This window comes from Cyprinodon tularosa, unplaced genomic scaffold, assembly GCF_016077235.1.
Source record: "Cyprinodon tularosa strain WSP-4 unplaced genomic scaffold, ASM1607723v1 ctg816, whole genome shotgun sequence".
NCBI lineage: Eukaryota > Metazoa > Chordata > Actinopteri > Cyprinodontiformes > Cyprinodontidae > Cyprinodon > Cyprinodon tularosa.
In genome coordinates, this window is record NW_024039581.1 from 194,024 (window position 1) to 220,949 (window position 26,926).

At 45.7% G+C, this 26,926-nt stretch overlaps 3 protein-coding genes across 3 annotated transcripts; 2 read left to right on the top strand and 1 right to left on the bottom strand.

Moving 5' to 3' along the window:
- Positions 1-3,425: 3,425 nt before the first annotated feature.
- tsen15 (TSEN15 tRNA splicing endonuclease subunit) lies at positions 3,426-5,404 on the top strand. Its single transcript, XM_038272076.1, has 4 exons — positions 3,426-3,582; positions 3,686-3,767; positions 4,805-4,940; positions 5,013-5,404. The coding sequence occupies exons 1-4, from the start codon at positions 3,523-3,525 to the stop codon at positions 5,182-5,184; spliced, it is 450 nt and encodes a 149-aa protein (XP_038128004.1). The 5' UTR covers positions 3,426-3,522; the 3' UTR covers positions 5,185-5,404.
- Positions 5,405-7,160: 1,756 nt separating this feature from the next.
- Positions 7,161-20,688, bottom strand: zgc:55943 (uncharacterized protein LOC406337 homolog). The gene is made up of 6 exons (XM_038272077.1): positions 20,417-20,688; positions 16,333-16,471; positions 14,155-14,237; positions 10,690-10,754; positions 10,544-10,607; positions 7,161-7,664 (listed from the first exon to the last, which is right to left on the bottom strand). Exons 2-6 carry the CDS (start codon positions 16,421-16,423, stop codon positions 7,626-7,628), a joined length of 342 nt encoding a protein of 113 aa, XP_038128005.1. The 5' UTR covers positions 16,424-16,471; positions 20,417-20,688; the 3' UTR covers positions 7,161-7,625.
- sec22ba (SEC22 homolog B, vesicle trafficking protein a) lies at positions 20,407-26,481 on the top strand. The gene is made up of 5 exons (XM_038272075.1): positions 20,407-20,813; positions 23,837-23,946; positions 24,073-24,233; positions 25,818-25,964; positions 26,045-26,481. The coding sequence occupies exons 1-5, from the start codon at positions 20,559-20,561 to the stop codon at positions 26,197-26,199; spliced, it is 828 nt and encodes a 275-aa protein (XP_038128003.1). The 5' UTR covers positions 20,407-20,558; the 3' UTR covers positions 26,200-26,481.
- Positions 26,482-26,926: the final 445 nt, after the last annotated feature.

A 26,926-nucleotide genomic window follows, 5' to 3' on the forward strand; every position in this document is an offset into this window, starting at 1 on the left:
CCTCACAGTTTTTACTTTGTTTTTGCAGCATCTCTGCAGATTTCCTGCACGCTTTTCTTTCCAGGACGCTGTTTAGCTTTTGGCGTCTGCAGTGCGATCCCATCGGCGGGGGTCTCTGGGTCTGTATGCAACGCCATGACATCAGCTGACCTGCTCTCAGCTGCTTGTTTTGGGGATTTTATTGTATTTTTTGTAATAAAGGGTTTAACCAAACTACTGGTTACCATAGTGACCAAAATGGGGCATTGCTGGAAACCCAGTCAGTTCTCAGATGATGTCGATGGAAAATGTCCATCTGTTCATGTTACAGGATGCGGAGTTCTGTCAGCTCAGCATACGCCTGCTAACCCTAACCCAGGGCTTCAGATTGTGCCAGTAGGCAGCGAGTGAATAAATCTCATATCCTGTCAGCTCAGGAGTAGAATCCTGTCCCTATAAATATTTCTGTAATGATTCCAATTATTCTTTAATAAGATCCTCATCAAACAAACATTCAATGTTTTGTTTTTTTAAAGCTAATGTATCCAGTGGACGTAGTGAAGGACTTTATGTTGCTTTATGCGTTAAACTACGACAAAAATCCAACTAAGTTGGCTTTAAGGAGCGCCCAGCGGTCTGCAACCTTTCAGAGTCCCACCAATTAAAAGTTATTTTAAGCTCTAACGTAGATTTATACTTTTCAGAACAAACACCTATTTGTTTTTTTTTTATCTCTTAATAGGAAATCTGTTTCCATCTTAAACAACCAATAATCTACATATTTTTAGTTTTTCAAATAATATTAAAACACATAAATTCCAAGATAATTCAAAGGAAAATGGCTCTAAAACATTTCTGGTTCTTTTTATTTCCTTCTTATCCAGCTGTAGTGGGAAAAAAAAGTATTCAACCGTTCATCCCAGTTAAATAAACGGAGATCGAAGGATTTCACTCAGTCGGCACTTTATAATCTTTGCAAAGAGAGAATAGTTCATTATACAGACGTTACTGCTCTGGAATCAGCCTTGCGGTATTGCTGGCCTGACGGGGTATGCTGGCCTGACAGGACAGGGTATGCTGGCCTGACGGGGTATGCTGGCCTGACAGGGTATGCTGGCCTGACAGGACAGGGTATGCTGGCCTGACGGGGTATGCTGGCCTGACGGGGTATGCTGGCCTGACGGGGTATGCTGGCCTGACAGGACAGGGTATGCTGGCCTGACGGGGTATGCTGGCCTGACAGGACAGGGTATGCTGGCCTGACGGGGTATGCTGGCCTGACGGGGTATGCTGGCCTGACGGGGTATGCTGGCCTGACAGGACAGGGTATGCTGGCCTGACGGGGTATGCTGGCCTGACGGGGTATGCTGGCCTGACAGGGTATGCTGGCCTGACAGGACAGGGTATGCTGGCCTGACGGGGTATGCTGGCCTGACGGGGTATGCTGGCCTGACAGGACAGGGTATGCTGGCCTGACGGGGTATGCTGGCCTGACGGGGTATGCTGGCCTGACGGGGTATGCTGGCCTGACGGGGTATGCTAGCCTGACGGGGTATGCTAGCCTGACGGGGTATGCTAGCCTGACGGGGTATGCTAGCCTGACGGGGTATGCTAGCCTGACAGAACAGCGGAGTGGGATCCAGTGTACATGGATCCTAACCACACTAATTCAGTAATGCACACTGTACAGGAGTTGGATGTGCTGTAATTTTATTCTTTTTTTTATGGCTGATTTTTTTCTACTATGTATTTTTTAAAGATCTCTCTTAAAGCTTTAGTTGAGATGATTTTATAGGAGTTGTTGAATTAAATGATTGCTCGGTTTTTGATATTTATATTCTCAGGTGTCTTAAATTCTAAGCATTGGAGTTTCAGTTTTCCTGTGCATCGCTAACGCCGAAGCATTTTATTACTTTTCTTTTGCCGATTAATTTATTGCATATCAAAGAAGCATCATTTATGTGGTTTAATTGTTCTTTTCATAACTCATTTTGTACTAAGGGACAGTACTAATAGTATTTTGTTTTGATTTTTGTTTGACTTTTTTTGTTTTTAAATAAAAATACTGAAGATAATGATGTTTTGTGTTTTCTTTCCTTTGCGTCGGTGATAACAGGCAGGATCATTAGAAGTATTTACCTGGAGCTGATGTTATACTTGATAATTAATGCATTAATTAATGCATAATTAATTGGTCTATTTTATTATTTTATGACGGTAATCTTTTGTTTGTGTTCCATCAGGATTATCAAAAGCAGTTATTTAGATTAAGATAAATTACATCTTATTTTCAGCGTGCAGAATGTAAAAGAATGACTTAAATGTTTTGGGTAGCGACACAGATATGAACATTTCAGCTGAAATTGATAATAATAATAATAATAATGCTATTATGACAAAAGGCCAATAAAATAATTCGTCATATATGATCCCCCCCCCCCTTCTGACGGCATAAGAAGCTTCTCTGCTTCAGATAAACGAATAGAAAGCATTTCGCTATCAGATGACCAAAATATTCAGTTTACTTATTTAGCTCCAAAACGCAACAGCTTCTCTTAAAGGAAAACTCTGATCAGCAGGAATAATCAATGGATCATTATTTATACCTAAAACTAATAAGTTTGCAGTGATTTAATGAATTTAGCATTAATCAGTAAATATATATATTTATATAAGTGACAGAAAAAGAAAAACCAAAGGGATGTCAAAGAGACCGAATACGTTTCCAGCGCTTTCAGCACCATCAGACCAGAGCTGCTGGAGGACAAACATCTGGACCATCAACTACCTCACTGAACGCCCTCAGTCTGACCGGCTGCAGTACCGGGGCCCCCAGGCAGGGGGGGGGGGGGTTACCATTAGGTTAGGTTAGCTGCCCAGGGTCCTGGGGGGCTCATAAAACTCTGTTTCTATTTATGATTAATACAGCTATTCCTTATTTGTGCACATTAATTATGTGTTTTTTTTTTTTTTATAAAAATCGTTTTGCTAAAATGCATCAGAACGCAGTGTGTGAATCCCCCCCACCCCCTTCACACACACGTTCAAAAGAATTGGGAACAAATGAATCATTTGTGAGCATGCTGTATAGTTTGTTTTTGGTCTATTTACTATGTCTGGCTCCCCCTGGTGGAGAAAACCCCACCAGCTGCCACCGCCCTCCGAGTTCAACCAACGTGCTCTGCGTTTGTAGACATTAGTGCTTCGTCTGTGCTAAATTTTTTTCCGTTAAAACTTATTTTTGCTGCTTTAGCTTTTAAGATATAATGAATAAAGCACTGCTGTGGGAAAGGCTCTATCACAAAAAAAAAAAAAAAACTCTTGATCGAAAAGGTGGTTTTTTTTACTTTCCTTTCTGGATTGAGTAATTTTCTTCAAACTAAATTTTATTTAAAAACATTTTTTTCAACAAGAATCAACCGGATTGAGCGACCATGCAGCGGATCCAAACGTTGTTGCCCCTGTTTCCACCCGGGCCGCCTTTGTTGTAAAACACCTGTAACTAAACCAGCAGCGGTTCAGCTGCAGACTGATGAGCAGGAAATGTCCGGAGCTGCAGGCGGAGCAGAGCCGCCTTTAAACTGGATCCAGCGGCATCCCACGGTGAGAGGAACCCACGCGGGACCGGGGGCCCACAGCCCTGCGGGACCGGGGGCCCACAGCTCTGCGGGACCTTCACAGTGACCCGCGTGTTTTCTTGTCTTAGTATGAACAGATGAAGGAGCTGCAGGTGGAGGACGGGGAGCAGATCCACGCAGCTTTCCTGGTCTACATGGATCTCACTGAGGGTGAGTTTTACTTTACAGATCCGGAAGTAAAAGCCCAATACACATGAATGGGGTCACGTGACGTCATTTCTACTAGTAGGAATTCAATTCAGTTTATTTCTATAGCTCCAATTCACATCATGTCATCTCAGGTCACTTTCCAGTTCACCAGATCATCCAGTCAGATTGATTCAAAGTTTTCTATCTAAGGAAAACCAGCTGATTGCATCGACTCATTGACTCTTCAGCAATCCCTCACACTAAGCATGCTTGTAGCGACAGTGGAGAGGAAAAACTCCCTTTGAACAGGAAGAAACCTCCAGCAGAACCAGGCTCAGTGTGAGCGGCCATCTGCTGAGGCCGACTGGGGTTCAAGGAGACAGAAGCAGACATAGAAAAAGAAGCATAGATACAAAAGGCAACTGTCAACCAGCTCCACAGGCGGCCCCGTCCAGGAAACACACAGCCAGGCAGACGAGCTCCGAGCCAGCTCCCATGTCAGAGGATGAAGAGAGCACATCCAGTTAGTCACAGTCAGAGAAACAGGACTACACTGGAAAACAGGCCAAGCTCCAACATCTAGAAACAAAGGTGTTGACGGGCTAACGTTAGCCCTGGGTGCGGTTAGCCTCAGAGCTCAGCTGGTCGCCACGGTCCTCTCAAATTCTGAACTATTTTTTTTAAATTCTGCATTAAATCAGTAAATGTTCCATATAGTGAAGCTTAAAGTATAATTTTCTTGCCTCAAATGATCTTAAAACGTACTTTTATTGAACAACAGCAACAGAAAAGAGAAGTTTTAATTTAATCCTCTGAGCTCTGTGAGCGCTAACCTGGAAGCTGCTGCTGCAGTGCATGCTGGGACAGCTGTCAGTCTGGAGAGTCTGCTCTGATGCATGCTGGGTAAAGAGGGAGGGGCCAGAACAACATCCGGGGACTCTGTCTGTTCTCTGTCTGCTGTTCTAGTGAACTGGAACAGTGCTAGAGCTGAGGATGATGGTGTTTCACGAGGACACGCACGTACACCTAGTGAGTAACGGCTGCTGTTTGTCCCGCAGTGCGGCGCTGGAAGGACGTCTCCTGCGTCAGAAGTCCAGAGCTGCAGCTGGTTCTGCTGGAGGCCAGAGAGAAGGATGGAGCTGCTCCTCACACCGTCCTGCCGCTGCCTGTAGACCGGCGTCTGAGCCACAGGAGGTCAGATATACACGGTGACCCCCCCTCCCCCACTGGTTGCTGATGTCAGGTCGGTTCCCCTCTGCCCTGCAGCATCCGCCTGCTGTTGGACCGGGGCCTCCCTCTGCTGCTGTGCGCCGTGGCGCCCGACTCTACCCTGGTCTACCAGAGGATGAGCGACGGGCTGGTGACCCCTGACCCGCCTGCCGGACCCTTCGAGGACGTGGGGCGGAGGCAGCACCGGAAGAGGCGGCAGCGGCGCTGAGACCTGAAGCAGAGACGTCCGTCTTCTAATCCGGGCCGGCGGCGCGGAGAACGGCGCCGCCTTCCTGGCATCCTCCGCACCTTAACGCGGGCTTCCTCCAGGCTGCGTGCGGAGCGCCTCCGCATGGCGGCAGCCAGGAAGTGCTGCCGCCAGCAGGCGGCTCGCTGCATCACATGAAGGCCGGGTGAACATTTCAATAAAAAGATTTAAAGCTTGAAGGGGATTTTTCACACAAACATTCCTTCTGCTTTTTGTTTTTTTCAAACATGTTTTAACAAAAACAACAATTTTATTTCCTGAATCTATTAGAAGCAGCTTGATGCTGTGAGATAAATGTGATCAATATGACTCCATAGCATGAAGCATCTAAAATATCATTACCAAAAACTGAACGTTAGGACGACATTAGGACCATTCAAAGAGAAAAATGATTCAGCATTTTGGAGTTTAAAGTGACATTCTTATGAGTAGAAACACATTTATGAAATTAAAACGTACAAATATAAGAGAAAAAGAATCAAATTACTAAGAAAAAAAACACAAACTGAGGAGAAAGTAGCAAATTTGCCTAATTTTACACATGCTCATTTGCAGAACAATTCAAGGTTAAAATCCAGGTTAAACTGAACTCCATAAAGCTATAAAAATGCATCAGCTGCTAAAATGGCCTCATGGAAGTTATGAAAGTAAAAATGAATAATACAATAAATTTGCATGTCTTTATTTCGTAAATTAGTTACATTTTTCTTGCAAATGTGCATGCTTAAATGTTTTTCTTTTCCCTTCTAAATTGGCACTTTTATAATTGTTACTTTGTAAGTTCTTTTTCTTATAAATTTGCGTGTTTATTCTCGTATATTTGCTACTTGTTTCCTTCTTAATCTGCGTGTTTATTCTCGTAAACATGCCACTTTAAACCCAAAAAAGTTAAATTCCAGTATATTTTTTCTCCGTCTTTTAATGGCCCTAATCCGCCGCCGTACTTTAGAGATTCTTAGGCTGAGTCTGAACTACTGACCGAACCAATATTCACTGGTTACTCCATTTTAAATGGCGTCCAAAAAAAAGTAGTGGAATCAAAATTTCCCACAATGCACTTTGAAAGGTACTGATCCTCCCTGGTCACTGGAGGAGCAGATATATCCCAGAATGTGCAGAGAACTCTTCCCGCAATGCATTATGGGATTTGCTGTCACAGCCGCCCAATAACAAAGATGGCGGAGGCGGCGAGTAAGAGCTCATAAAAACTGGGAGCTGTTCAGGTTTTATCAAAACACAACAGATCTGCAGCTTCTGCAGCACAAATGTTCTCAGCTCTGTATGGAAAAGTTTTTATCATAAAAAATATCTTTAGGAATGTACGGTTTAATTCTATGGAGAGAAATTTGTTCCATTATTGTTGCAAAGAACATGTTTTGTCTCGACCAATGGGATGAGGGGATTCTGGATCGTAACAAACATGCTGTCAGTTCATTGGTCACAATGCAGGACAGGGACGGGAACAAGTTTACCGTAAGTTTGGTATCTAAGGTGCACTTGTTCTTCATTTTCCATTAGTTTTTACTGACTATTTTTTACTCTCACAGTAATACGGGAAAAACTGCGTTCCTTTTCCAGCGGACCAATAGGAATGAGCTTCTCAGCCACGCCCACAGAAGTCGAGAGATTTTGATCAGGAAAAAGCAGTTTGTGAAATTCAGTTTTGAAAAACAGAAATTTAGAAATGGAAAAAAAGTCCATCAAAAATCCCCAAAGAAAATGAAAAAACAAAACTAAAGTAAACTACTAAGTAAAATTTGAAAAAGAAGTAGTGGCCCTAAAGACTTTATTGTTTTTATTAAATAGATTATTTCTCAAATAAATTATTTCCATTCATAAAACCTGTTCTTTGCAACAATAAAGGACCAAATTTCACTCCGTAGCCGATGTTCTTTCTTTTCATGTTCTCAAAAACAAACCAGCCGGGCGAAGAGGAATTCCTGTAAATATTTTAATTTCCCTAAAAAAAACAAAGAGTGAAAGATTAGAACATGAAGAGAGGACAGTGACGGACATGGGCGGAGCCCTCCGAGTGCGGCGGCGGCGGCGTGAGCCTCGTCTTCACGTGGAGCAGGAAACGGGACCGGCTCTGCTGCGTTCGCTTCAAGGAGCAGAAGAAGAAAGGACTGAACTACATGAGAGATACAGTGACGCTTCAACACCTTTAACCCTGAGCCTCGTTTCGCACGGCGAGGACGGACGGACAAACACGGGGCCCCAAAACGCTGCTGCTGGGAGCCGTCCGGGGTGGATCCTGGACGTCTAGTTTCAGGAGGAGACCATCTGCTGTCGGAGCTCATTAGACTGTCTGGTTGTGGGATGGGGGGGCATCCTCCCTCCTCATGCAGAGTTCAGTTAAAACCAGAAGTTCTCCCGCCGTCTTCCATCTTGGAACCAGGAGGCTATGTCATGTCGTCTTCTTCTGAGCAGTAGTCCCGGCCCTGGATAAAACACATGAAGGGGGGGGATTTACCATCAGGCAATACTAGGCAGCTGCCTAGGGCCCCAAGTTCCTAGGGGCCCCATAAAACTCTGTTTCCATGTTTGGTTAATACAACTATTCCTTGTTTCTGCTCATTAATTATGTTTTTGATAAAGATCCTTTGGCTAAAATGCCATCAGAACGCTGATAATATTAAGTGCGTCTCAGCCCCCCCCATCAGTGTCCACCATATTGGATCAGTCCATTTGCTGCACATGTTCAGAAAGGTCCAAACAGACAGCAGCAAACCATTTGAAAACAAACCATGCAAAGAGCAGTGTTGCCAACTTAGCGCTTTAGTCGCTATATTTAGCCACTTTTCAGACCCCTCTAGCACTTTGATTTCTAAAAAGCTCCTAGCGCCAAATCTAGAGACTTTTTTCTGCTACTGGAGACTTTGGAGACAACATCTAAAAGCAGCGAACTCTGCTCTCCAGAGCGAGTAGATTGGTAACCCCGCCTCCTGCTCTCCTCTATCTTGTCAGGCGGATCAGCCGTTTGCTGGATGACGCTGACTCTGCGAAGCTTGAATATCCAACATCCAGCTTCCAACCAACTTCATGGCGGTCGTTAGCGACCGAGTTAAGAAGATGGCCGCTTCCTCCAGATTCTGAAAAACGACATTGTCGACATCTGTGTCCATGTGTGCCACTAACGGAAACACACGGTCTGTCAGACCCTCTGATGTCCTCATTTGAGATGCAAGTTTATCGTTTAATGAATTCATCTAAGGTTGATTTTTCTTATTATATGGGGCAAAGTTTGTAAAATTAAGCAGTCAAAAATTAGAAGCATTTTTTATGGTTATTTAGGGTGTTTTAAGAGAAAAATTAAATAGGATTTATCAACAGATAAATTGTTAAAACAAACATTTATTATCAAGTATACAGTGGGTACGGAAAGTGTTTTGTTAACATTTTACAATCCAAAAGTTTTGACCACAGTTTGTTTTTGGGATTAAGATTAGCTTCTGTTTGGTTTAACAATATTGGGACGAATTTCTCTCCATAATAATTGAAGTCCTAATCCTAAAGCTCTGATAACTGATAACAGAAAAATTATTCAAATTCTTCCACGTTTTAGTTCTTACTTGCTTTCTACTGGTAACTAGTTACTAACTGCAATACTTTGAAGAAGTAACTAGTAGCTCTAACCAGGCGTAAAGTTAACCAGATTTAGCAGGAATCCGATTCTTTATATGAAGCTTTAGCAGTGAAAAAATACGGCCGAGTTTTGGATGCAGAAGGTTGGAGCGGATTTGGGCTTCGTTTAGTAATCCTGTCTGGAGCCATCGGCTCCACCTGATGACAGGGAGGCTGGCTCATCAGCTGCCCCCCCCGGCTGTGTTATGTTACCGGTATGTTTTTTCTTAAAATAAGTTTAATTTGTTCTTGGATTCAGGAGGTGAAGGAGAAATTTTGCAAATAGAACAAGACATTTTACACTTAAAACAAGAAAACTCAATTGCATTGACTCATTTCAAGTGCTTTTTACTCAGTTATCTTATTTTAAGAGTAAATATACTAAACATAAAATCCCAGAACCTTTCAAACCAAACCGACCCTGAAACAGAGACCAGTTCATCCTAATCTGAGCAGAGTGTCTGCAGGTCAATGCAGCGAGGAATGCTCTGATCTTATATTGGAGAAACCAAACAACCTCTCCACAGGCGCATGGCCCAACACAGAAGAGCGCCCTCCTCTGGACAAGACTCTGCACTACATCTACACCTGATGGACAAAGGACATTCTTTGGAGGAGCAGAATGTTCACATTTTGGTCAAAGAAGACAGGTGGTTTGAGAGGAAGGAAGCCATCTATGTTAAGAAGAGATCCTTGCACTGCAGCAGAGCAAGGATCTACTCCATAAACCCAAATATTGACAGCAACTGTATCAGATGTCATATTAATATTGCAGCTTTGACTCATATGTTCTGGTCTTGCCATCTGTTGTTAGGCTATTGGTCGATATATTTGATGTCAGAAGTCTTAGGAGTCACTTTACAGCCCTGATGAAGCTAATTTAACTAAGAACCAACAGAACATTCTAGCATTAGTTTCTCTGCTCGTACGAAGGCCAATTCTACTCCACTGGAAGTCAAGTGCGCCACCTACTGTCGCTCAGTGGCTGAAAGATGTAATGTTATCTTTGCACTTGGAAAAAATGAAATTTGCTATAAGGCGCTCAGACTAATTTCAATCTGTTTGGGAACCTTCCTCTCATACTTAGGTGGCCTCCAAGAACTTTCTCTAACTGCATTAGATTGAAAGATTCTATGGTTTCAATTAAAAAGCTGAGCAAACTCAAAGGAACACTTTGTTGGCCAAGAGGACCTTGGAACGCAGATGGAGCTATTCACTCACTGTTTTAATTGGTTTATTCTGATGCCTGCCCACATTTAACAAATAAAAACTGAAGTCTACTGTCGGTGCAGTGTTGTTTTGTTTTTTGATTCATTACAATCACAATTATTGTAATTATTTTTGGGTCCAGTCTGGGTGGGGTTTTTCTGAATGTGTATAAAATTTGAAAAACGGAAAGTCTTTTATAACCATGAAGATGATCTATTGTTTCTACCTCTGACTTTTTTTATAAAAAGCTTTGAATAAAAAAAAGAAAGAAAAACCACCTTAAACAGAGGGGGGGACCCGTTCATCCGTTTCTATCTGCATGTTTTCTTTGTTGGGCTGCTGGATAAAACCTGGAACTAAACGCTATTTCTGACATTTGGAATTGAAAAATCTTCCTGGATGGAAGAGAAACGATGGAAGAGAAACGGATTGATTTTAACTTCTGCATAGAGAAGCGACGCTGCAGCGCTGGATTTTCATGCTTTACCTTCTCGATCTTCTCATCCAGCATTCGGAAGAATTCCTGCTGACTCTCTGAGGAGTGGACGCTCCTGTGGGGGAGGGGCAGACGGCCAGTTAGAGCCTCACACCTGCAGCATATCAAGCAGCAGCGGCGGCGGCGTTCAGACTCACAGAATCTTTCCGTTCGCTCCTGATTGGCTGGAGGGTTGTCCGACGCCGAGGAGAGAACTTTTCTCCTGCGGGAGAATCAGGAACCATCGTTACTGCAGCCTCCATCGCTGACTAACAAACATCCACAACATCTGCCTCCATTTAAAAGTATTCAACCTTCTGGAACTTTCTCAGACTTTTACCAAATCACAACCAGGAATATCACTGTCTTAATTTAATGAACTGATAAAAATGTCTATAACTGATATTAAAAATATCATTTTCTAACATTTCACATATGTTTAAAAGTAAAAAAGCTGCGATTTGGTTTGATTCAGAGCAACAAACACTTTTCCACTGCAAAACACTTAAATCTCGATAATTATAATCTAATATTTATTAAAATTAGTGCATTTTTGCTTGAATTAAGGAGGGAAGTGAAACACTGTCGATGGAACAAGACAATTTACATTTAAAATAAGAAAAAACATTAAATTGTCTTGTTTCAAGTGCATTTTATCTAATTATCTTATTTTTTAGAGTAGAAATACTCATTCCATTCCATTGACAAATCATCTTATGAAGGATAAAAACACTATTTGAGACATTTTTAGATTGTTTTTTTTTTTTTCGTGTCCAAACCTGCACTGGAAAAAAAATCTTGAAATTGGTAAAAAATGTCTTAAATGAAGTGTATTTACCCTTAAAATACTAATTCCATTGGCAAATCATCTCATTTAGCTACTCAAATGTAGACTTATTTGCAAATGCATTTTATCTAAATATCTTATTTTAACTTTCTTATAATATGCATCTTTTACCTCCACAATTCAAGAACTAATGCAGTTATTTTAAGTGACGTATCTAGATTTAGATTTTTTCCAGTGAGTCCAGCTCAGTTAGGCCTCATAGATAAAGAAATGTTTGCATGTTTGAGATAAGGCTGCAACAAACTACTAGTTTTGAGGTTAGACATTTTTTTATACTAGAACCAAGTTGTATTTTATGACGATTCTTCAAAGAAGCTTCGGTTTGATTAATAAGGAAATATTATCAGGATTAGAACTTTGAAATTATTGTTCAAACAACTACCGGTATGTTTGAATGGAAGAAAGGATGCTGCTACAAGAATTAGCATTTTATATATTCAGGTCAGAATTCAGAATTCAAAATATGAAATTATTAAATACTTTTCAATAAATCATCAGTGTTTTAAATTCAGAGTCATTTTCATCCGTTTCATCTTTTTATGTAGCGAGGCTAACTGCACGCAGCGAGGCTAACTCCGTGCAGCGAAGCTAACTGCATGCAGCGAGGCTAACTGCATGCAGCGAGGCTAACTGCGTGTAGCAAGGCTAACTCCATGCAGCGAGGCTAACTGCGTGCAGGGAGGCTAACTGCACGCAGCGAGGCTAACTGCGTGTAGCGAGGCTAACTGCGTGTAGCGAGGCTAACTGCATGCAGCGAGGCTAACTGCGTGTAGCGAGGCTAACTGCACGCAGCGAGGCTAACTGCACGCAGCGAGGCTAACTGCACGCAGCGAGGCTAACTGCGTGTAGCGAGGCTAACTGCATGCAGCGAGGCTAACTGCATGCAGCGAGGCTAACTGCATGCAGCGAGGCTAACTGCGTGTAGCAAGGCTAACTGCATGCAGCGAGGCTAACTGCGTGTAGCAAGGCTAACTGCATGCAGCGAGGCTAACTGCGTGCAGCGAGGCTAACTGCACGCAGCGAGGCTAACTGCGTGTAGCAAGGCTAACTGCATGCAGCGAGGCTAACTGCATGCAGCGAGGCTGACTGCATGCAGCGAGGCTAACTGCATGCAGCGAGGCTAACTGCGTGTAGCAAGGCTAACTGCATGCAGCGAGGCTAACTGCGTGCAGCGAGGCTAACTGCACGCAGCGAGGCTAACTGCGTGTAGCAAGGCTAACTGCGTGTAGCGAGGCTAACTGCATGCAGCGAGGCTAACTGCGTGTAGCGAGGCTAACTGCACGCAGCGAGGCTAACTGCGTGTAGCAAGGCTAACTGCGTGTAGCGAGGCTAACTGCATGCAGCGAGGCTAACTGCATGCAGCGAGGCTAACTGCACGCAGCGAGGCTAACTGCGTGCAGCCAGGCTAACTGCATGCAGCGAGGCTAACTGCGTGCAGCTTGGCTAACTGCATGTAGCGAGGCTAACTGCATGCAGCGAGGCTAACTGCGTGTAGCAAAGCTAACTGCATGCAGCGAGGCTAACTGCGTGCAGCCAGGCTAACTGCATGCAGCGAGGCTAACTGCGTGCAGCTTGGCTAACTGCATGTAGCGAGGCTAACTGCATGCAGCGAGGCTAACTGCGTGTAGCAAAGCTAACTGCATGCAGCGAGGCTAACTGCGTGTAGCAAAGCTAACTGCATGCAGTGAGGCTAACTGCAGGCAGCGAGGCTAACTGCGTGCAGCGAGAATAACTGCGTGGAGCGAGAATAACTGCGTGGAGCGAGGCTAACTGCGTGGAGCGAGGCTAACTGCGTGCAGCGAGGCTAACTGCGTGCAGCGAGGCTAACTGCGTGCAGCGAGGCTAACTTCGTGCAGCGAGAATAACTGCGTGCAGCGAGGCTAACTGCGTGCAGCGAGGCTAACTGCGTGCAGCGAGGCTAACTGCGTGCAGCGAGGCTAACTGTGTGCAGCGAGGCTAACTGCGTGCAGCGAGAATAACTGCGTGGAGCGAGGCTAACTGCGTGCAGCGAGGCTAACTGCGTGCAGCGAGGCTAACTGCGTGCAGCGAGGCTAACTGCGTGCAGCGAGGCTAACTGCGTGCAGCGAGAATAACTGCGTGGAGCGAGGCTAACTGCGTGCAGCGAGGCTAACTGTGTGCTAACTGCGTGCAGCGAGGCTAACTGCGTGCAGCGAGAATAACTGCGTGGAGCGAGGCTAACTGCATGCAGCGAGGCTAACTGCGTGCAGCGAGGCTAACTGCGTGCAGCGAGGCTAACTGCGTGCAGCGAGAATAACTGCGTGGAGCGAGGCTAACTGCGTGCAGCGAGGCTAACTGCGTGCAGCGAGGCTAACTGCAGTAAATGTTTGATTGGTTTTTGGTATAAGTCTAATTTGAAGTTAACGCGCCCCCTGGAAAAACACTCCACCAGCTGCCAATTATATAGAGCTACAGGTAGTCACTGTGCTGACCTGGTGTTTACCACACCCAACATGGATAATAAAGGAAAGAGTTTCAGGAGATTAGAAAGAAAATTATACAATCATGTTAAAGGTTATAAGACCATCTCCAAGTAATCCTATGTTTATATAAATAAATAAGCTGGTTGTAACCACTTCATCTGATTTTGGGTCTCTTACGTATATAAAAAATTGAACCCTCCTGATGGCTTTAATCCGTCAGTAGAGCATAAATATCTCAGGTTCAAATGAAAACCTTTTTATTGTGTGTTTCTAACTCCGTGGCGGTAACACCATCCCTCTGCTGGAACAGACAGAGCAGCAGTTGAATCACGCACCGTGCCGTCATGGCCGTCCTCTCCCGACTCTTCGCCGCTGATGTACTCTTTGTCTTTCTCCCCTCCTCTCATCTTCTGCTCATCTGTGAGGTCGACAGAAAGACACAATGAGCAGCATACACCCCCCCCCCCGTCCCCTCTTATTAACACATGACAGCAGCAGGAGCGGCGATGGGACGATTGAGGACGCGCCGCTCTGATCCTCTGAGGTTAATAGTTCTCACAGTTCAGTAATTCTCTCATTAATGACGAGCTTAAACTCTTTCCCTCAGAACGAATCCTGTCCTGATAGTCGCTGGTTTGTCCCACACTGTGAGAACGCAGAGTCCATTGATGGATGTGGTTTATAAGAACATTAGTATAGCTCTATATTCAAGTAGCCAATCAGACGACAGCAAAGTCATGTCAGGAGCTCATTGTGTGAGGAGATGATTTCATTGATTATCAGCTGCAGATGGGCGGGTCTGTGTTTGCAGATTTCCAGGGATTTTTACGTCAGCAGCCTCTAAAGTTCAATAAAACCAGGTTGATTCTGCAGAGAAGCTGCTGGCTGGGATGGAAGGAGCCTAACCCTACCCTACCCCTAACCCCTAACCCGGCAAAGATGTGAGGAGGTCAGGGAGCAGCTGCTGCAGAAAGCTGAGCCCAAAGAGAGGAAGGAGAAACTGAGCTTCTGCTCAGCAGGCAAAAAACTTCAAAATTCATTTACTTATTTCCAGATTTTTATTCTCATTCCACCGTCACCAGAGCAACAAAATTCCCTCTCTGCATTTAACCCCTCCCTTTGGGGAGCAGGGGGCTGCCATCGTGCGGCGCCTAGGGAGCATGTAGGGTTAAGGGTAACGTCTGGATTCTGAGCTCTATGCTCTAACCACTAGAACACCACTCCCCTGTGTAAATAAGTCCATATTTCTTAAATTAAGTGTATTTAATTAGAGTCGGTAAATAAGATAGTGTGCTCAATGGAATCAGTATTTTTGCACTTGAAATTAAATCGTTTTTTCTTATTTTAAATGTAAATGTCTGGATCCATTTCCAGAGTGTCTCACTTACCTCCTCAATTCCACGAAAAAATGACTTATTTTTGTGGAAAAATTACTTGTTTTAAGACAAAAATTACTTATTTAAAAAAAAAAGACTGGGGGGGGGGGGGGGGTGGGTTATTTAAAAAAAATTACTTATTTAAATTTATTATATGTTAAATTTAAATGTTAATTTTACAGTTCTAACAATTTTTTTTTTTATTTTAAGTGCATGTAGCCTTTTTTTTTTAACCACACATGGACCGCTTACTGTGATTGGATAGTTTTCAGGAAGTCCCACCTCTTGAGACGGTGGCATTTCCTTCATGGTTGTGGCTAGTAACGTTAGCAAAGCATTTTCAAGCTAATAGCTGCTCTGATCAGGAGTTAATATCCCAAAGCCATCTGTCATCAACTTTATAAAAGGAAAAGTCTTAACATTCGCTGCTAACTGATAACAAACATAAATATCTGCGTTCAAACATCACTTTCCTCGATTAAGCTAATGTTAGTTTAGCTCATGTTCCAAATTTAACACTAATCATCTCTTTAGAGCAAATACTGACAGAAAACATTGATGACTGTGATAAACTAAGTTATTTAATGACTCAACTAATGTTAAAGAGAGATTAGCCCGAAGCATGCTAATGCTACTAGCCACAAACAGGAAAACTACAATTTCAAGAGTTATGTACTTTCTTTTTTTTCCACACATGGTGAAAAAAAAAGTAGAAGAAAAAGGGCTAATCTTTTATTTCCAGGTGGATCATCTCAATCAGTGGTCCTCCTAACTGTCAATCATTCTGGTGATGTGTTTACGTAAGGCCGTCCTACATGCTAGCCCCCGTTAGCTAGCGTTTTCTTTCAGGCGTATATCTGTGGTGAGCTACGGTTTCAGTCATTGAAGCTCAGCTTTCTCACAGCGGCTCTTTGAAAATGGCCGACGGTCGGAAGAGAAAAAAGAAAGGCGTCAGAAGAGGCAGATATATCCCAGAATGCTTTGCACGGAGATTCTGTTAGAAATTCTGTCTAATTTCAGATCTAATGAACAAATGAACTGAATGACACATGAGGAAAGACGCCTGAACTGCAAAAATTTTTTTTTATCTCAGTCTTTTTTTTTCTTATATTGACTCTATGCAGTAGTCAGACTGACCAGAGACCAGGTCCCCGTTGCTGTGGGCTTTGCTCTGACTCTCCTCGTCGCTGGGAACCGATGACACCTGCTTGGCAGAGGTGCAGCCCATCTCCTCCTGAACGGCTCTCCTCCTCAGCCCGAAGCATTACAGGCACACCTGGGGGGGGGGGGGGGGGGGAGGAAAGTGATGGTGTAGATCAGGGGTAACCAATTAAAAATCAGTGGGCTCCCAATAAACAAATTTATCAACCACTTAAAGTCCGGAGACAATTTTTTTCTCAATATTTCACCATATTTTCTCAAACCCCTGAACTGAGCGTTTGTTATTTTCTTTCTTTTTTCTGTCTTAATGTTGGCAGTGGGCTTTAGGCTGCCCTGCAAGGCTTTAAACCTGGGTTTAACCGGAGACTAAGCCATTCTCAAGCACATATCAAGGAGCTCATTCTGAGCCTGGATCCAGATTTATTGTTGATTCTGTTCATGGTGGAGAATCCTGCTTCACAGCAGCAGGTTGAGCCAAACATCCTCTAAATGTGCAGGGTCATCTTTGAGCACGCCATTTCACTTTTCTTTCACCAGTTCACCGCAGTTCTTCCAGCAGTCCACACTTTCTCTGCTCTCTTTTTCTCATGGTCTTCTCCTTCTTTCCCATCGCCCGGCTTGCCACAGGTTTGCCTGCTGTGTCTAGAAGTAGCAGCAGCAGCAACCCAGACTGACAGCTCATTGGCTCATTTGGATCACGTGCAGCCTGGAGCCGGACGCTCCCCAGGGCTTTACCGTATTAACAGGAGAAGAGGAGCAAGGGAAGTTAGACACTGTCGTCAATTTTTAAATGTTTTAAATCAGGTTGGGTCCAGATTAGCCAGCAGATGGGTCAGGATCCGGACCGCTAATCCGTGACCTCTGGATTAGGGGTCAGCTCTATCAAAGTGTGTCTGATGTCAGAAGAAGGGCTCAGAGTGAAATCAGTTCACCAGCAGTTTCTGCTCATAACTGATCATAAATGATCTGTGTGATGCTGCCAGCTGCAGACATTTCTATCTGTGATACACGATTGTTTTATAGCAAGTTTCACAAGTGGAATGTCATCGCCTTTTAAATGAAGGTTCAATTCTATTCAGTTTATTTCTATAGCTCCAATTCACATCATGTCATCTCAGGTCACTTTCCAGTTCACCAGATCATCCAGTCAGATTGATTCAAAGTTTTCTATCTAAGGAAAACCAGCTGATTGCATCGACTCATTGACTCTTCAGCAATCCCTCACACTAAGCATGCTTGTAGCGACAGTGGAGAGGAAAAACTCCCTTTGAACAGGAAGAAACCTCCAGCAGAACCAGGCTCAGTGTGAGCGGCCATCTGCTGAGGACGCCTCAGATTGAAATCAAAGCTGGTTTTTAAAATAAATATGTATTTTTTTTAAACTGGTTTCTGACTCCAGTCTGAAACGTCCGTTTTCCAGCTAATTATACAGAAACTTTAAATTAGGGCTGAAACAATTAATCACATTAATCAATTATTGAAATAATCGTCCATTAATTTAGAAATTGTTTCATGGTTAACTGGAGTATAGAGAATCTGAAACATGCCTTTAGCTGACAGAGACCCACTTAGAGCAGGAATTATACCAAGATTATATAAAAAAATATATAAACATTTTGCATTTATGATTAAAAACAAAAACTGTCAATCTGCTGTATCCAGAACTCCTCATGTGGAAATGTTTTAGTTTCATCTGGTTTAATTTCATAAAAAGTTTTCTTTAATGAACCTTTGAATATCCGATTATTAATCAATTGAAAAAATGATCAACAGATTAATTGATTTGCAAAGTGATCATTAGCTGCAGCCCTATGTTGGTGTATGAGGAGTAACTCGCCGCCTCAGGAAACCACCTAGTTTACCAAATGGGAACTCAGCTCCTGTTACAAACACACAGCCCACCTTTAAGATAAAAAAGTGTTAAAAAATATATTTTTTCCACTTTACATCTATAAACTTCATGGTGTTGCTTTATTCCTTGTAAACCTCGGAGGACAGGCCGTCTGCGGTTAGGAGCAGAGTGTTCTGGACGCCGAGGCGCTGAATGAGCCAAAGCTGTCAGGAAAACAGGAAACAATGAGCAACAATCCAGACGAACATGGATGGACTTTATCTCTCAGCACCAATCAGACCAGAGATGCTTCTGGAAATAAAGATTTCTCTGCCTTCACTAATGGACCAATTCAGGTCTAATTAGGATTAAATAAATCAATAAATAGAACTAGAGCGTATAGAAACAATTTAAACCACTTCATCATTAACATTTTCCAGGCATAAAACTCTGTTTCCACTAATGGTTAACACAACTATTCCTTATTTCTGCTCATTAATGATGTTTTTGATAAAATGCCATCAGAACGCTGATAATATTAAGTGTGTCTCAGCCCCCCCCCCTTCAGTGTCCGCCATCTTGGATCAGTCCATTTGCTGCACATGTTCAGAAAGGTCCAAACAGACAGCAGCAAACCATTTGAAAACAAACCATGCAAAGAGCAGTGTTGCCAACTTAGCGCTTTAGTCGCTATATTTAGCCACTTTTCAGACCCCTCTAGCACTTTGATTTCTAAAAAGCTCCTAGCGCCAAATCTAGAGACTTTTTTCTGCTACTGGAGACTTTGGAGACAACATCTAAAAGCAGCGAACTCTGCTCTCCAGAGCGAGTAGATTGGTAACCCCGCCTCCTGCTCTCCTCTATCTTGTCTGCTGTCATGATTCATGCAGCTATTATTTCATCCAAATGACAAATGGAGAACAGATAAGCAGATCATGGCTTGTCTACAGTGAAAAGAAGGACTGGGTTATTTACTTTGGCCTTTTTGGAAACACAGGAAGGAGCAATCAGCTAAGTGAGCTTAGTGCTTGGAAAAAATCTTTCATTCCTTTAGAGACAGCATGAAAAGTCAGCTGAGTACAAAACATAGAGAGGAAAACAAGAAGAAAAGGGACAAGAAGAGAGGGACACAACCTAGAACAGGTAATGGATGTCTATTCTATTAACATTTCTCTATCTGGAGAATGGGGCTGTTTCATGTGTTCTTCTCCATTCAGAGGGGCCCCTGCCTGTCTTTGCCTAAGGCCCCAGATTTCCTACATCCGCCCCTGCCCACCCTGATCAATATTGTGGAATCATCTCAGGTTTAGCTTTCCTTACATGGAGATCTAAGGGAAACCTGCTGATCTGAAACATATTTTTTTTATCTTTATTTTGGTTTTCTGTTGTCGTCTTTTTGCTGTAATATTCTCTGTTTTCTGTTCCTCTGGTTTCATCCAGTTATGGAAGCAGATTTCTAGGAGTTACTGTAGATTTTCTGTGTCTATTTTAGCTGAATTGTTTGCTGCACTCTTTCTCTCCCTCTGCTTCATTCTCATCCCCTCTTTATTTATCTCCTCCCTTTCTGTCTCCATTGCATTTGATTTTACTTCCTAAAAAAATGTCAATAAAGTTTGATGAAAAAGCATCAATCAGAGCCTTATACCAGCAGACATCATCCATCTCTGGGACATTTATTCCCTGAGCTGAAATTGGCAAAAACACAACATTAAAATAGTTGAAGTCCCAGACAGCAGCATGGCAATAAAATCTATTTTTTTATATAATCAATTAGTCATGAAGTGCCCCACCCTGGGATTTAAAGCCCAATCTAGGTTCCTGAGTGGAGAGTAGAGAGCTGGCAGTGATTCACCAGGAGCTGCAGCAATCAGGCCTCTGAGCTGCAGGAGGATCAGGATGGATGGAGCATCAGGCTGCAGGGATGGAAGGATAAACCTCCTCATGCTGCACAGGAGGTCTGATGCATCCATCCATCCATCCATCCATCCATCCATCCATCCATCCATCCATACATCCATCCATACATCCATCCCCATGCAGGCTGCGGGGTTTAATCCACGCATGAAAAGTATCAATAATGTGAGTCAGTGCGTGATCTCAGGTGGTGAGGAAGGTTAGAACCTGCAGCCAGGCGGCTGGTTTTAGGATGAAGGGATTCATTAATCTATGGAAACAGGCGGAATGATCTGTTCTTCCAGCGGAAGGAGATGAAGAATGGAGGAGTTTTACCTCTCTGGTGAATCCATGGCTGAGGGCTCCTTCCTCTGCTCTCAGTCCTGCATCTGCTGCTCAGCTCCGCTCCCACCGCACGAGCCCTCCGTCACTGTGACGAAACAGCGCGAGGGAGCGTGTCACACCAAAGGCCAAAGAAATGTTTCCGCAACCACAGAATCCTTCAATGAATCGATTCTTTTCTTTTACAGACAGAAAACCTCCGCAGCGAACCTCTGGAATGCGTCGTCACCGTTTGTTTCCAGTCGGACCTCATTCCGAGGTGCACCGACCACTTCCGCCCCAAACAGCAGCAGCTGCTTCACAGCTGGACGCTGCGATGATCTACCTGACGATGATCGCGCGCGTGGCGGATGGACTTCCGCTGGCTGCGTCCATCCAGGAGGACGAGCAGGTGTGAGCGAGACACTCCCCACGAGTGGGTTTAAAGACCTTCACTCCTCCCTCAGCGGGCTGCCTATGGAAGGGAAGTAGGGCCACTGAAAAAAGTTTACTTAATGTTTTAGTTTAATGTGGAAAAAAGTCAGAATTCTGACTTTAATCTGAGAATAGTGGATCCTAATGCTGATGGTCTCCATGGAGGCAGAAATGTGGAGAACTCAGCTTCAGCTGTTTGGGAGAAACAGGAACATATTGGTGGAAAATTATGGAATTAGGAGAGTTTTTCTGTCCCTAAGGATCCCTGCTGATGCTGTTTGATTAATGGAAGAGAAGAAGGTGATTAAAACAGGAGAGATGGACTCTGTAACAGACACGGCTACGGCTGGATGCTAACATGTTGGTTAGCTGTCAGAATTCTGGGATTAAAGTCAGAATTCAGACCCTTTCCCCACATTAAACAGAAATAATATTTAAAAGTCAGTTAACTTTTTTTTTCAGTGGCCCTAATCTTTGAAGGCAGGATGGTAATCTGGATGAACTGACGGCACAGACCATGTTCTCAGCGCGTCATCCTGCAGCTCGTCATCCTGCAGCTCGTCCCGCAGCGCGTCATCCTGCAGCTCGTCATCCTGCAGCTCGTCCTGCAGCTCGTCGTCCCGCAGCCCGTCGTCCCGCAGCCCGTGGTCCCGCAGCTCGTCGTCCCGCAGCCCGTTGTCCCGCAGCTCGTCATCCTGCAGCGCGTCCCGCAGCGCGTCCCGCAGCTCGTCCTGCAGCTCGTCATCCTGCAGCCCGTTGTCCCGCAGCTCGTCATCCTGCAGCTCGTCATCCTGCAGCTCGTCATCCTGCAGCTCGTCATCCCGCAGCTCGTCATCCCGCAGCTCGTCATCCCGCAGCTCGTCATCCTGCAGCTCGTCATCCCGCAGCTCGTCATCCTGCAGCTCGTCATCCCGCAGCGCGTCCCGCAGCGCGTCCTGCAGCTCGTCCTGCAGCTCGTCATCCTGCAGCTCGTCATCCCGCAGCTCGTCATCCCGCAGCGCGTCCCGCAGCTCGTCCTGCAGCTCGTCATCCTGCAGCTCGTCATCCTGCAGCTCGTCCCGCAGCGCGTCATCCTGCAGCTCGTCATCCTGCAGCTCGTCCTGCAGCTCGTCGTCCCGCAGTCCGTCGTCCCGCAGCTCGTCATCCTGCAGCTCGTCCCGCAGCGCGTCATCCTGCAGCTCGTCATCCTGCAGCTCGTCCTGCAGCTCGTCGTCCCGCAGCTCGTCATCCTGCAGCTCGTCGTCCCGCAGCCCGTCGTCCCGCAGCTCGTCGTCCCGCAGCCCGTCGTCCCGCAGCTCGTCATCCTGCAGCGCGTCCCGCAGCGCGTCCTGCAGCTCGTCCTGCAACTCGTCATCCTGCAGCCCGTTGTCCCGCAGCTCGTCATCCTGCAGCTCGTCATCCCGCAGCTCGTCATCCCGCAGCGCGTCCCGCAGCGCGTCCCGCAGCTCGTCCTGCAGCTCATCATCCTGCAGCGCGTCCCGCAGCGCGTCCTGCAGCTCGTCCTGCAGCTCGTCGTCCTGCAGCCCGTCGTCCCGCAGCTCGTCATCCTGCAGCTCGTCCTGCAGCTCGTCATCCCGCAGCTCGTCGTCCCGCAGCTCATCATCCTGCAGCTCGTCGTCCCGCAGCCCGTCGTCCCGCAGCCCGTCGTCCCGCAGCTCGTCGTCCCGCAGCCCATTGTCCCGCAGCTCGTCATCCTGCAGCGCGTCCCGCAGCGCGTCCTGCAGCTCGTCATCCTGCAGCCCGTTGTCCCGCAGCTCGTCATCCTGCAGCGCGTCCCGCAGCGCGTCCTGCAGCTCGTCCTGCAGCTCGTCATCCTGCAGCGCGTCCTGCAGCTCGTCCTGCAGCTCGTCATCCTGCAGCCCGTTGTCCCGCAGCTCGTCATCCTGCAGCGCGTCCTGCAGCTCGTCATCCTGCAGCGCGTCCCGCAGCGCGTCCTGCAGCTCGTCCTGCAGCTCGTCGTCCTGCAGCCCGTTGTCCCGCAGCTCGTCGTCCCGCAGCTCGTCATCCTGCAGCTCGTCGTCCCGCAGCTCGTCGTCCCGCAGCTCGTCGTCCTGCAGCTCGTCATCCTGCAGCGCGTCCCGTAGCGCGTCCTGCAGCTCGTCCTGCAGCTCGTCGTCCCGCAGCTCGTCATCCTGCAGCTCGTCCTGCAGCTCGTCGTCCCGCAGCTCGTCGTCCCGCAGCTCGTCGTCCCGCAGCTCGTCGTCCCGCAGCTCGTCGTCCTGCAGCTCGTCGTCCTGCAGCTCGTCGTCCCGCAGCCCGTCGTCCCGCAGCCCGTCGTCCCGCAGCCCGTCGTCCCGCAGCCCGTCGTCCCGCAGCTCGTCGTCCTGCAGCCCGTTGTCCCGCAGCTCGTCATCCTGTAGCTCGTCATCCTGCAGCGCGTCCCGCAGCGCGTCCTGCAGCTCGTCATCCTGCAGCTCGTCATCCTGCAGCTCGTCATCCCGCAGCTCGTCATCCCGCAGCTCGTCATCCTGCAGCTCGTCATCCCGCAGCTCGTCATCCTGCAGCTCGTCCCGCAGCGCGTCCTGCAGCTCGTCCTGCAGCTCGTCGTCCTGCAGCCCGTTGTCCCGCAGCTCGTCATCCTGCAGCTCGTCCTGCAGCTCGTCGTCCCGCAGCTCGTCGTCCCGCAGCCCGTCGTCCCGCAGCTCGTCGTCCCGCAGCTCGTCGTCCCGCAGCTCGTCGTCCCGCAGCTCGTCGTCCTGCAGCTCGTCGTCCCGCAGCTCGTCCTGCAGCTCGTCGTCCCGCAGCCCGTCGTCCCGCAGCCCGTCGTCCCGCAGCTCGTCGTCCCGCAGCTCGTTGTCCAGCAGCTCGTCATCCTGCAGCTCGTCGTCCTGCAGCTCGTCGTCCCGCAGCTCGTCGTCCCGCAGCTCGTCGTCCCGCAGCCCGTCGTCCCGCAGCCCGTCGTCCCGCAGCCCGTCGTCCCGCAGCCCGTCGTCCCGCAGCCCGTCGTCCCGCAGCCCGTCCTGCAGCTTCCAAACACGTTTTTTCTTTGTTTGCTTTCAGTCAGGCAGAGACCTTCAGCAGTACCAGAGTCAGGCCAAGCAGCTGCTCCGTAAACTGAACGCTCAGAGCCCGGACCGCTGCATGCTGGAGGCTGGGAACATGAACTTCTAGTAAGGAAACACAAACGTCCAAAAGGACACCATATTTGACAGAAAAGTTGGACTGAAACGATAATTTCTTAGTAGATCTGAGCAGAAATGGAAAGCTGCTCCGATCTGAATCACTTTGTTTCTCAGTTACTTCATAGCCCAGAATGTTTGCTGCCTGTGTCTCTGTGACGACTCCTTTCCTAAAAAGATGGCCTTTGGCTACATAGAGGAAATCCACAAGGAATTTTTCGAGCAGTATGGCAGGAGAGTACCTGCGGTGACGAGGCCGTACTCCTTCATAGAGTTTGGTAAGAAAATGTTTTGGTTCGTCCACCAATAAGATTCCAGATCTTAGAGGAAAAGTTCATTCAGCAGGAATAATCAATGGATCATTATTTATACCTAAAACTGATAAGTTCGCAGTCATTTAATGAATTTAGTGTTAATCACTAAAACAATAAAAACACTGAGTCTGGGAGCGGCCATCTTTGCCCAAATATAGTAGCCCCTCCCTCCTGCCATCTTCCAGCAGTGACGTCACGGTGCGGTAAGCCTAGCGCCATTCTCCCCGCTTTCCAAGCTAAATCAATGGGAACTACTAGACACATCTGCAATCAACAACAATTATTGAAGATTTCCAGAGGACTTCACCATTGAAATTCACCAGAGCTATAGTGAAACTGACAATGCCCACGTGCATGGCAGCTGGATGCTGGAATACATCGGGGAAAAGTGGAAAAAAGAGTTATTCCACCTTTCTGATTCCTGATCCTCCACGGACGGGTTGGTCGTTGGATCGCCAACTTGAAGAGGGAGGATTTGCCATCGAACTTCTGGCCAGAGAAAAAACCCGTAATATGTAGCCAACATTTGGAAGAAGAATGTTTTCAAGATGACTTGGATAATAGCGCGTTGTGTCCAGAGTGCGAAATATGGGGGGGTCTGGGGGGGCTAGATGCCACCCTGATTAACCCATGAGACCCCCTGAAAGCCTCAAAAGCAAAATTAAAAGGGGGTCTTAAATTGTGTCAAAAAATAAAAAAATATTTTTTGTCACTAATGGTCACTAAACTGTTTTTAAGCTCAACATGTCAAGTATTTGACTGTGCCACTGTTATTATTTCGCAGAGTCTCACTTGTATTCTCCAAGAAAACTACCGTAGATCAGAGCAGAGGCATCGATAGATATGCTGCTATAGACTTAGACTGCTGGAGGGCCTAGGGATCACTTTTCATCATTCTGCTTCACTTATAGATGCACCAGAAATCATCTTTCCCAGAAATTATTGCTGGATTACAATAAAAACTGAGTGCTCTATAACCGTTAGCATCCGCTTATAGAAGCAAAGTGGTAAAATAGTCAGTATGTTAGACCCCCCCCCCCCCCCCCCCCCCCCCCCCCCCCCCCCCGTCTGTTAATGATGGTTTTACATCTCCCTTCACACAGTATTTTAATCCTATTTATTCAGTAACCTAATAGGTGGCTGTTTTGTTATATTTTATGAATACATTTAATAACTGTGCAAGAAAACGTTTTTTGGGGGTTTATTTATTCAGTATTTAATACAGCTGGAACAATAAACTATTATAATGTACTACTTTTGCTTTTCAACTCGGCATTTTGTCAACAAATATCATTTTATGATTTGGGATTTTTAAGAAAATGTCAAAATATCTATTAAATGTTCGAAGGTTTCTTCCTGTTCAAAGGGAGTTTTTCCTCTCCACTGTCGCTACAAGCATGCTTAGTGTGAGGGATTGCTGAAGAGTCAATGAGTCGATGCAATCAGCTGGTTTTCCTTAGATAGAAAACTGAGATGACATGTTGGGGATTGCTGCTATAGTAATAAACTGATTGAATCATTAATCTATAACTTGTATTTCTAATCTAGACACATACATCCAGAAAACGAAGAGGTCGTACGTTGACAGCAGGGCCCGGCGGAACCTGAGCAGCATCAACGCAGAGCTGCAGGACGTCCAGAGAATCATGGTGGCTAACATGGAGGACGTCCTGCAGCGAGGAGAAGCTCTATCTGGTCTAGAACCCGTTTTTAATCTATTCCTGCGTTTCTACAGCGGTTCTCCATCTTAACCCCGGATGTTCTTTCTCCAACAGCTCTAGACACCAAAGCCAGCAATCTCTCCAGTCTGGCCAAGAAATACCGCAGCGACGCCAAGTTCCTGAACACCCGCTCCGCCTACGCTAAAGTGGCTGCTGCTGCGCTCGTCTTCATCACCTTCATCATCTATGTGCGCTTCTGGTGGCTCTGATGACAAACACTGAAACTGCTTTACTGAGTGGAGGAACTTTCTCCCGTCTGGCCTGCAGCTTTAGGGTTTCCTCTGTTTTCTCTTCAATCTTTGGACTTTTCTATGTAAGGAGACAGATGTTCTACAGACAGATGTTTACTGAAGCAGATGTTTTCACACGGGGGGGGTGGAGCTACTGTTTAATGATAGAAATGGACGGCTCCATATTATACCTGAACACTGTGAGAATAAGTCTGAACTGTTCTACAGAGACTAGTTTACAATAAAGCTTTAGAAATGGAGCGTTTTGCTTTTATCAATGAACCGTTCATCTCATATTCTAAATGCTGACAGAAACTTTAACATTTAAAAAACATGACTGGTTAAGTTTTTTTTAAACTGAAAAAATTACGTCAAAATTGCTCAAATAAAACAAAAAATTTAGTTTTTTTTATGAAGAAAATCCAAATCTAAATTCCCGTCATCTAGTCAGCTTGATTATTCCACCTTTTCTCAATCTATAAATCGTTTAGATCAAAGGTTTAACTTTGGGATTAAAGTCGCTGCTGCAGCTGCAGGAACCTAAAGGCTTCAGTTAGGTTTTGATATTTTGCTCAAAATTAGCGGCAGCATAAATGGCGATGCCATATTTCTATTTAATGCTTCCCTGTTGTTGAGAACAGTTCAAAATGCATTAACATTTATAATTACAGACATATTTTAATTGGGTATCTTGGACTTCGACAGA

Bases quoted from the DNA above. Each gene is read 5' to 3' on its own strand.
- tsen15 (XM_038272076.1), top strand. From the start codon at position 3,523: ATGTCCGGAGCTGCAGGCGGAGCAGAGCCGCCTTTAAACTGGATCCAG. The intron at 3,583-3,685 runs GTGAGAGGAACC...TTCTTGTCTTAG, and splicing joins GGATCCAGCGGCATCCCACG to TATGAACAGATGAAGGAGCT. The intron at 3,768-4,804 runs GTGAGTTTTACT...TTTGTCCCGCAG, and splicing joins CTACATGGATCTCACTGAGG to TGCGGCGCTGGAAGGACGTC.
- zgc:55943 (XM_038272077.1), bottom strand. From the start codon at position 16,423: ATGGGCTGCACCTCTGCCAAGCAGGTGTCATCGGTTCCCAGCGACGAG. The intron at 10,755-14,154 runs GTGCGTGATTCA...ATTCTCCCGCAG, and splicing joins AGGACGGCCATGACGGCACG to GAGAAAAGTTCTCTCCTCGG. The intron at 10,608-10,689 runs GTGAGTCTGAAC...CCTCCCCCACAG, and splicing joins GGAGCGAACGGAAAGATTCT to GAGCGTCCACTCCTCAGAGA.
- sec22ba (XM_038272075.1), top strand. From the start codon at position 20,559: ATGTTTCCGCAACCACAGAATCCTTCAATGAATCGATTCTTTTCTTTT. The intron at 23,947-24,072 runs GTAAGGAAACAC...TTTGTTTCTCAG, and splicing joins GCTGGGAACATGAACTTCTA to TTACTTCATAGCCCAGAATG. The intron at 24,234-25,817 runs GTAAGAAAATGT...TTTCTAATCTAG, and splicing joins GTACTCCTTCATAGAGTTTG to ACACATACATCCAGAAAACG.